The 10,669-nt window shown below is 50.4% G+C and overlaps 1 protein-coding gene across 1 annotated transcript in view; it reads left to right on the top strand.

The window, feature by feature from the left end:
- The first annotated feature begins 8,531 nt into the window (after positions 1 to 8,531).
- Positions 8,532 to 10,669, top strand: part of SLC28A3 (solute carrier family 28 member 3) — a 54,021-nt gene continuing 51,883 nt past the window's right edge. The window contains exon 1 of the mRNA XM_063129384.1: positions 8,532 to 8,696. Coding sequence (XP_062985454.1) covers positions 8,643 to 8,696 — 54 coding nt within the window. The 5' untranslated portion in view covers positions 8,532 to 8,642. The remainder of the gene's footprint in view (positions 8,697 to 10,669) is intronic.

The raw sequence follows: 10,669 nt of genomic DNA, 5'->3' as shown, positions 1-10,669 counted from the left end.
AGCAAGCCCAACCTCGGTCCCCTGTCCGGGATCCGTAACCTCCTGGAGAGCTGCAGAAAGGTGGCAGGCCATTTCCACCACAGCGTCAAGGGCAGTCGCTTGCTGCGGGAGAAGCAGGAGGAGTTGAATCTCCCGCAGCACAGGCTAGTGCAGGATGTGGTGACACGCTGGAACTCCACCTACCTGATGCTGGAGCGGATGGTGGAGCAACAGCGTGCCATCCACGACTTGTTCAGGGTCAGGGACATGGGCGTCCACCACCTGGGCAAGCAGCAGTGGGACGCCATGTCCCAGCTGGTGGCGGTCCTCAAGCCGTTCCTGAACGCCACCGAGACCCTGAGCAAAAGCTCTGCCCTCCTCAGCCAGGTGATCCCTGTATGCAGGCATCTCCAGAAACAGATGGGCGACTTTCTGGAGTACAGGGATCCCGTCACCGGCAGGCGCTTCGAGCCCGAGGTCCGCGAAGCGGTGACTAGGCTGAGGGACGGCGTGACGCGGAGGCTGGAGCCCATCCAAACCGACAGGGTCCACATGTTGGCAGCCATGTGCGACCCTCGTGTGAAGGATGGGCTTTGTGGGCCAAATAGCAGGCAGCACTGGGTGGAAACGCTGGTGGGCGAAGTGCGGGCGGCATGGGCCAAGAGGGTGGGGCAGAGTGAGGCAGAGGAGCAGGCCACCCCTCCCCGCAGCAGCACCAGCAGCACCAGCAGCAGCCTCACCTGCATCCCTCCCAGCAGCAGCACAGGCGAGGGGTATTGGGAAGAGGCTCTGCACACCGTGTTTGGGCAGAGACCCTCCCCAGCCACCAGCCAGGATGACGCTGCAACCACCGTGCAGCGTTACCTGTCAGAGCCCATCGAGGACTCCTCCATGGACCCCCTGGCCTACTGGTCATCCCGTTTTCAGATTTGGCCGGACCTGGCGCGGGTGGCCATGGATCGACTCAGCTGCCCACCCACCAGTGTTCCAAGCGAGAGGGTGTTCTCTATGGCGGGCGACATAGTGACCCCTCACCGCTCTCGCTTGGAGCCGGACTTGGTGGAGCAGCTGGTCTTTCTGAAGGGCAATCTCCCCCTGCTGGGATACCCCACCCTCAAGCCCTCGTGGGAGTGACAGGCAGGCTCCCTTTAATTCCACCCCTCCTTGGGTTGGCAGGCACACTACAGTTCAGGCAGGCTGGTTTTTTCTCTGTAGGCACTAGGCAGAGTTTGTCACCGTGCGTGTGTGTGACTGACTGTGAGGGCAAAGCACCGCACTTGAGTTCATTTCATTTCTGTGGCGTCCGGTACAGCTTAGTCAACTCATCCGGATAGTTTTCCACCCAGTTCCAAAAGACTCCATTTATTTATTTATTTATTTATTTATTTATTTAATTAATTACATTTATATACCGCCCCACAGCCAAAGCTCTCTGGGCGGTTTACAACCGTTTGTCCATGATTGACTGCACGTTTAGGTGAGGTGCAAGCAGGGGGCAAGGCAATGCCTGGCACCACCACCACCACTAGCCAGGCTGCCTCTCTCCAGCAGTCCACGGGTCGCCCTTTGGAGTGCCCTGGGAGTGGAAGACGTACTCCCTGATCCAGAAGTATGGTTTTTTGAGAAGCAAACAGGCGAGTCCTCGCCTTTGAGAAGCAACCTTTCACTTGAACTCATGGAAGTCATTGACTTCAGCACAGCCACTACATAGAGGCTGTGGACCTCTGGGTGACTCCATCAGTGTGCTGATTTTGAGAAGCAACCTTTCACTGAAACTCATTCACTTCCCCAATTGAGGGTGAGGGAGGTTACACTCCAGCAGTCCACGGGTCGCCCTTTAGATAGCTCGGGGATCAAATGGAGTCCTTGATCTGTGTGCTGATTTTGAGAAGCAACCTTTCACTGAAACTCATTCACTTCCCCAATTGCGGCTGGTACTCCAACAGTCCACCGAACGCCCATAGCACAGCCACTTAGTGCATAGGGACAGTTTAAGTTTCCTCCTGAGAAGTGAGCACTCACTTCAACTCATGACAGCCATTGACTTCACCACAGCCACTACTGCGGATGCTGTGGTCCTCCAGGATGTGGGGATAAGTAGCAGTCGCTGGTCGAGCTTCTCTCCCCAGTCTCATATGGAGCAATTTTGAGCTCTCACTTCGACTTCAAGTTCAGACACTTGAGCACAGCCCCTACGGTGGAGGCACAGCTGGCCGTGCCTCTCTCCCCAACCACTGACTGCACAGGGACAGTTTAAGTTTCCTCCTGAGAAGTGAGCACTCACTTCAACTCATGACAGCCATTGACTTCACCACAGCCACTACTGCGGATGCTGTGGTCCTCCAGGATGTGGGGATAAGTAGCAGTCGCTGGTCGAGCTTCTCTCCCCAGTCTCATATGGAGCAATTTTGAGCTCTCACTTCGACTTCAAGTTCAGACACTTGAGCACAGCCCCTACGGTGGAGGCACAGCTGGCCGTGCCTCTCTCCCCAACCACTGACTGCACAGGGACAGTTTAAGTTTCCTCCTGAGAAGTGAGCACTCACTTCAACTCATGACAGCCATTGACTTCACCACAGCCACTACTGTGGATGCTGTGGTCCTCCAGGATGTGGGGATAAGTAGCAGTCGCTGGTCGAGCTTCTCTCCCCGGTCTCGTCCCACCCCTCTTCCGCTGTAACCCTGTCTTTGAGAAGCAAGCTGTCACTTCAACTCATGGACTTCCCCTATGTGCGGGTGGTACTCCAGTAGTCGACCGATCGCCCATAGCACAGCCACTTAGTGCGTAGGGACAGTTTAAGTTTCCTCCTGAGAAGCAAGCTGTCACTTCAACTCATGGACTTCCCCTATGTGCGGGTGGTACTCCAGGTGTCCACCGATCGCCCATACCACAGCCACTTTGTGTGTACGGACAGTTTAATTTTCCTGAGAAGTGAGCACTCACTTCAACTCATGGACTTCCCCAATTGCGGCTGGTACTCCAACAGTCCACCGAACGCCCATATCACAGCCACTTAGTGCATAGGGACAGTTTAAGTTTCCTCCTGAGAAGTGAGCTTTCACTTCGACTCATGACAGCCATTGACTTCACCACAGCCACTTCTCGGTGGATGCTTTGTTCCACCAGGATGTGGGTGAGGAGGATTAGTTGCAGCAGCTGGCCGAGCGTCTCTCCCCAGTCTCGCAATTCAAGTTATCTGAGAAGTGAGCTTTCACTTCGACTCATGGACTTCCCCTATGTGTGGGAGGTACTCCAGCAGTCGACCGATCGCCCATAGAACAGCCACTTAGTGTGTACGGACAGTTTAATTTTCCTGAGAAGTGAGCACTCACTTCAACTCATGAAACTCATGAAAGCCATAGACTTCCGATGCAACCTCTCTCTCCTCAGTCTCATCCTCTTCCTCTTCCCCTTCTGCTGTAACCCGTCTTTGAGAAGCAAGCTTTCACTTAAACTCATCATTCACTTCCCCAACTGAGGGAGGTAAAGTCCAGCAGTCCACGGGTCGCCCTTTGGAGTGCCCTGGGAGTGGAAGACGTACTCCCTGATCCCGAAGTATGGTTTTGAGAAGTAAGCTGTCACTTGAACTCATGAGCCTCTGTGCAAAAGCTGTCCTTGTGTGTGTGGTTGTGAGTGTTACTGCAGCTGCCTGTCTCGCTGCGAAAATGAAACAGGCAAGTCCTCGCCTTTGAGAAGCAACCTTTCACTTAAACTCATGGAAGTCATTGACTTCAGCACAGCCACTACGTAGAGGCTGTGGACCTCTGGGTGACCCGATCAGTGTGCTGATTTTGAGAAGCAACCTTTCACTGAAACTCATTCACTTCCCCAATTGCGGCTGGTACTCCAGTAGTCCACCGAACTCCCATAGCACAGCCACTTAGTGCATAGGGACAGTTTAAGTTTCCTCCTGAGAAGTGAGCACTCACTTCAACTCATGACAGCCATTGACTTCACCACAGCCACTACTGCGGATGCTGTGGTCCTCCAGGATGTGGGTGAGGATTAGTCGCAGCAGCTGGTCGAGCTCCTCTCCCTGGTCTCATATGGAGCAATTTTGAGCTCTCACTTCGACTCCAAGTTCAGACACTTGAGCACAGCCCCTACGGTGGAGGCACAGCTGGCCGTGCCTCTCTCCCCAACCACTGACTGCACAGGGACAGTTTAAGTTTCCTCCTGAGAAGTGAGCACTCACTTCGACTCATGACAGCCGTTGACTTCACCACAGCCACTTTGTGTGGGATGCTGTGGTCCTCCAGGATGTGGGGATTAGTAGTAGCCACTGGTCGAGCTTCTCTCCCCGGTCTCGTCCCACCCCTCTTCCGCTGTAACCCTATCTTTGAGAAGCAAGCTGTCACTTCAACTCATGGACTTCCCCTATGTGCGGGTGGTACTCCAGTAGTCGACCGATCGCCCATAGCACAGCCACTTAGTGCGTAGGGACAGTTTAAGTTTCCTCCTGAGAAGTCAGCACTCACTTCAACTCATGACAGCCATTGACTTCACCACAGCCACTTCTCGGTGGATGCTTTGTTCCACCAGGATGTGGGTGAGGATTAGTAGCAGAAGCTGGTCGAGCTTCTCTCCCCAGTCTCATATGGAGCAATTTTGAGCTCTCACTTCGACTCCAAGTTCAGACACTTGAGCACAGCCCCTACGGTGGAGGCACAGCTGGCCGTGCCTCTCTCCCCAACCACTGACTGCACAGGGACAGTTTAAGTTTCCTCCTGAGAAGTGAGCACTCACTTCGACTCATGACAGCCGTTGACTTCACCACAGCCACTTTGTGTGGGATGCTGTGGTCCTCCAGGATGTGGGGATTAGTAGTAGCCACTGGTCGAGCTTCTCTCCCCGGTCTCGTCCCACCCCTCTTCCGCTGTAACCCTATCTTTGAGAAGCAAGCTGTCACTTCAACTCATGGACTTCCCCTATGTGCGGGTGGTACTCCAGGTGTCCACCGATCGCCCATAGAACAGCCACTTAGTGTGTACGGACAGTTTAATTTTCCTGAGAAGTGAGCACTCACTTCAACTCATGACAGCCATTGACTTCACCACAGCCACTACTGCGGATGCTGTGGTCCTCCAGGATGTGGGTGAGGATTAGTCGCAGCAGCTGGTCGAGCTCCTCTCCCTGGTCTCGTCCCACCCCTCTTCCGCTGTAACGCCCTCTTTGAGAAGCAAGCTGTCACTGAAACTCATGAAAGCCATAGACTTCCGAAGCAACCTTTCACTTCAACTCATTGACTTCCCCTTTGAGAAAAAGCTAAGCTCCAGTAATGCACCGTTTTTCCGTGGGACAGCTCTCTTTCGAGAAGCTGCACTGCATATGCAGCAGTGCCATGGCTTTGAGAAGCCGAGACCCATCCCAGCCACCGGGAACCGGAGGAAAACTCCAGCAGTCCACGGGTCACCCTTTAGATAGCTCGGGGATCAAATGGAGTCCTTGATCTGTGTGCTGATTTTGAGAAGCAACCTTTCACTGAAACTCATTCACTTCCCCAATTGTGGCTGGTACTCCAACAGTCCACCGAACTCCCATAGCACAGCCACTTAGTGCATACTAGGGACAGTTTAAGTTTCCTCCTGAGAAGTCAGCACTCACTTCGACTCATGACAGCCATTGACTTCACCACAGCCACTTTGTGTGGGATGCTGTGGTCCTCCAGGATGTGGGGATTAGTAGTAGTCACTGGTCGAGCTTGTCTCCCCGGTCTCGTCCCACCCCTCTTCCGCTGTAACCCTGTCTTTGAGAAGCAAGCTGTCACTTCAACTCATGGACTTCCCCTCAGAGAAAAAGCTAAGCTCCAGCAGTCCACCGATCTCCCGTAGCACAGCCACTACATTTCCTGAGAAGTGAGCTCTCACTTCAACTCGTCTTGTAGTGCGCCCGCCGAGTTGAGCACAGCCACTACAGTGGAGGCGCCTGCCCGCCTGCCTGGGAGCCATCCTTGTGAGGTAGCTGGATCTGCTGGGACTGACTCCCCCACAGATCTATGGCTTACTTGTGCAAGGTACCAGCTTTTCTGGGCCCGCCAACCCATGCCTGCCTGCCTGTCTGCCCGCCTCCCCCGGGGTGCTGCTGTGGTGGGGCATCTGCCAGGACTGACTCCTCGCCTGCTCTGCCCGCCTGGTGCCTGGGAGATGGGCTTTGCGGTTCGTGGCCAGCACCCTCCGGCACGCTTGCTCCCAGTCGTCCTCCTCTGTGCCCCTCAAGGCGTAACTGCTGGCTTAGAAAGAAACAACCAGCCATCTTTGCCTCACTTTGCGCCCACTTATGGGTTGGTTTGCTATGCGTTAGTGCTCAAGCCATCCTTGCGGCACTACAATGCATGCTGCCTGCCTGCTTTCCCTCCCTTCTCCCCTTCCCGCCTTGCAGCGATGGTGTATGTGTCTTGCTTTGACTAAGGGGAGAAGTCCTTCCTGCGCTCACTTAGACTTTATCAAATTCAATAATCCCTTTTTCAAATGTGCCAGAAGATTTAGGGTTATCTCGTGGCATGTTGGGATTGCCTTGGAACTGGCCCCATTGAGCTGTCTGCAATTGCAACTTTAAATCCCTGACATACTGGAGTGTTCAAATTTCAAAAGTTCCCCTAACATCAGGGGATGATGGGATTGCCTTGAAACTTGGTGTCCATGGGGACACATGGGTAAGCTGTCATGGGACCAAAGGATAGGTTTCTAACGTGCAAATTGACGTAGTTGTAGAATGGGACTTGATTTGGGGTGAGTTAAAAAGTTTAAGCCGCGCCAAAAATCAGGGGATGATGGGATTTGCTTGCAACTTGGCGTGCATGTGGACACATGGATAAGCTGCCCTGGTGCCGAGTTTGAGGTTTCTAACATGCAAATTGACGGAGCTATCCCAAGGGGTGTGAATGGGGTGCCCGATTTTCATAAATTCCCCAAAAATCAGGGGATGATGGGATTGCCTTGAAACTTGGCGTGCATGTGGACACGTGGATAAGCTATCATGGTGCTGAGTTTGAGGTTTCTAACGTGCAAATTGACGTAGTTGTAGAATGGGACAATTTGGGGTGAGTTAAGCCATGCCAAAAATCAGGGGATGATGGGATTTGCTTGCAACTTGGCGTGCATGTGGACACATGGATAAGCTGCCCTGGTGCCGAGTTTGAGGTTTCTAACATGCAAATTGACGGAGCTATCCCAAGGGGTGTGAATGGGGTGCCCGATTTTCATAAATTCCCCAAAAATCAGGGGATGATGGGATTGCCTTGAAACTTGGCGTGCATGTGGACACGTGGATAAGCTATCATGGTGCTGAGTTTGAGGTTTCTAACGTGCAAATTGACGGAGCTATCTAAAGGGGTGTGAATTAGGGTTATGGGAGGTGCGTTAGAGGGTAGAGCCGCGCCAAAAATCAGGGGATGATGGGATTTGCTTGCAACTTGGCGTGCATGTGGACACATGGATAAGCTGCCCTGGTGCCGAGTTTGAGGTTTCTAACATGCAAATTGACGGAGCTATCCCAAGGGGTGTGAATGGGGTGCCCGATTTTCAAAAATTCGCCAAAAATCAGGGGATGATGGGATTGCCTTGAAACTTGGCGTGTGTGTGTATACGCCCATGAGGTGTCATGGTGCCAAACGTGAGGTTTCTAACTTCAACGGAAAAAAAGTTGTTTACTTTTTTAGCTTTCAATGCAAGCCTATGGGGGGGCAAAAACGGAGCTCCGGATCCGATCCGGAGCTCCGAGCGGAGCGGAGCGGAAGTGGGCGGAGCGGGGGCGGGGCGGAGCGACCCGCTCCGAAAAATGGCGGATCTGCAAGTGAAGCGGAGCGGGGGGTCCGTGCACACCCCTACTCTATAATACATATAGAGTAAGTGCAGTTACAATGTACATAACGTATGTTACAATATACATTATCCTAGGCCAGGGATCGGCAAAGTTCAGACTTGCAAAGTCTACTTTGTTTGTTAGCTTACAGCACCAGAGACTGAAGGGCTGAACAGAGTTCACAGTCCTTCTACTTGAAAATCCACTCCTGGTCTCCCCCAAACTTTTTTCATTACAGCAATATAATTTGGGGCCAGGAGATGGGGTGTCATATTGTTACTATCATTGGGAATCAGAAATCCTCACCAATCTACTGCAAATTACCCAGAGATGTACCAAAAGGTACAGATCTACCTTCTGTCCACTCCTGTCCTAGGCAACTACCAAATAGAAATCCTTTGCAGTTCATATGTTATCTGGTATTTAGTCACTATTGTCCCTTTCCATTCAAATGGAACATCATCAAATGAAAATATAGCAGACTCCTTAAGGTCGAGAAAAGCACGGATCTACATGCTTGGCCATAGGAGAGGTAATGATTGAACAAACATGTGAACTTCTTCTGGATGGCTCAAAGCCATGTGTTAATCATCCTCTTTTTAAAATTTCACAAGCTTGGATTTTTACTCTGGTTTCTGTATGGGAGTCACTCCACCAAGACACAGGAAGGTGGAGCAATAAATTCAATACAAGAACTCTGGGTGTGGCTACAGTCAGGTAAACTTCAAGTAGTTGGAAGAGCTACTGAACACACAGCTTAACTGGGGGTTGTTGCTGATTGAGAAGGAGCACAGACTGAAAACAAGACCACATTTTGGTTTTGGTTTTTTAAAAATCCCTTGTTCTGGCTAAACCTAGGGCTATGCAAGAGATTAAGGCCACTTTTTCCAATAGCTACAAGAACCCTGCATTTGAGGTAAGCCTAAAATGGTTTTTATTCTTTCTATGGAAGGCTAAAATGCCATAGAACAGTGTTGAAGAAGAGAGATTTTCTGCTGTCCACAGGTAACGATTATGCAATTGCTAATACACCTGCCAAGGTGTACGTCTGATAAAAGGGCTCTTGCCTAAAAGACTGAACACAGTTGGGATATTGTGAACAGCGGCTCCATTTACTGTTTTCCTTTTGTTACTTATTGTATCAGTATAGCCAATCAATCATGTCTTTGCTTTGGTTTAGGGCATTTATTAGCTGCGCTCACAGACTTCGTAAACACCATTTCGTTGCTCAGCATCTCAGATTGCAATTGTGTTGAGCAACGTATCATAACTGTGATTGTAATGTTGGTTCTGTGCCTGGTTTGGTATGCTAACAAAGGAAGTATTTGACATGTTTGTAAGCATCCTGTTCTGCCATAAAAAGCAACTGGGGGGGAGGGGGGAGGGAATATCATAACTTAAAATGCACCAGCACTATCAATAGCATTTCTTGAATTTTGTCTATTCTGTTAGGCTCTTGGGTAACTAGGGGTTGAAGCCCAGCTAGGGTGGCCAGGTGTCCTACTCTATAGAAGACAACTTGGTTTGGACAGCTGGCAGAGGACAGTCCTCTATTTGAAGGTGTCCTCTATTGGATGGGCTGGTCACTCTACTCTTTCCTTCCATGACACAGCCCCCAGCTGCAATTTGGCTTGGGAAGGAAGTTCCCATTTGTTTAATGAGTGCTCATGTTATCCTATGAGTGTAGAGGAGGGGATGGATGCATGTTCCGCCAACTCTTTAGCCAAGGTTAGTGTGTAGGTCAGCTCTTCATCAGCATACATAACTGGTAGTCAGTTATACTGATGAACAGGGCTGGTGTCATACTTTGGGGGGCTTTAAGCATGGTGCTTCTGTTGCCCACCCCCCAGGATGGCAATTCTGGTGCTTCTGCCATCTGCGCACACACACACACACACTGCACCACTGTTTGCCCCACTCCCATCCATCGCTACCATTATTGACTCATCTTACCTACAAACGGACATGTTTCCCTGATGGGTGACAGAAGAGTTTCTGAATGGAAGCTGAGCCAATACTGCACTCCATGCCAGCCAGTGGGCCAGCCGACCACCATCGTAAATTATCCTAAACGCAATGCTTGTTGTTGACATTGGGTTGGGCTAGGCATTGCGTTCTTGGTATTTTAAGATGGCAGCTGGCCAGCATGGAAACAGGTGCTAATCTGGATCCCTTTCAGCAGTGCCACTGCCTGCACGGTCAGAACAGCTAGATAAGAGCCCTTTTGAGATTGGGGGCCCAGGGCAGCTGCCCAACCATGCCAACCCCCTTTTGCCAGGGCCTGCTTATTAGTTACTATTCTAGTTATTAAATTATCTAGAGCAACCCACCACTGAATGTTGGGAAGTCATGACAACAGAAGCGGTGGCTGCCTTCCCATGCACACAAGCTCCCTCTTTGGTGTCAGACCTGTATTAGTGGCCCATAAACCTGGAGGCCAGGACCTAACTAGAGGCCAGGATCCAACAGTTGCCAGTCCTTAGAATTACTTCCATTATTCTTTGTTTAGTTTTTATTATACGTTTCAGGTAAGATAATGAAAAAATAAAAGAGGAAAATATTGCATAACACGAAGTGATAGTAAATTAATATATATTTTTTACCAAAAATAGTAATAAAATAGTAATTTTTAAAAAATCACCACATAGTAACCCTTGAAGATGGAATTTTATATTCGCTTAAAGCAGCCATGACATGTTCCTGTTTTGATTGGCAATTCTTGAATTACATACACACACACACATTTATATATTTAATATCAACACTGTGACAGTGAGAATACAGAAATACAATGGTTTTTACCAAGCTGAAACAGCTGAATAAATGATATTTGAAACAACAGTTAATCAGAGCAACAAGTTGTATCTTCAGTATTATGAAGAAATTATA

The sequence above is a fragment of the Elgaria multicarinata genome, chromosome 6, assembly GCF_023053635.1.
Source record: "Elgaria multicarinata webbii isolate HBS135686 ecotype San Diego chromosome 6, rElgMul1.1.pri, whole genome shotgun sequence".
Lineage (NCBI taxonomy): Eukaryota > Metazoa > Chordata > Lepidosauria > Squamata > Anguidae > Elgaria > Elgaria multicarinata.
The sequence above is the reverse complement of the archived record's forward strand: the minus strand, read 5'-3'. Positions and strand labels throughout refer to the sequence as shown.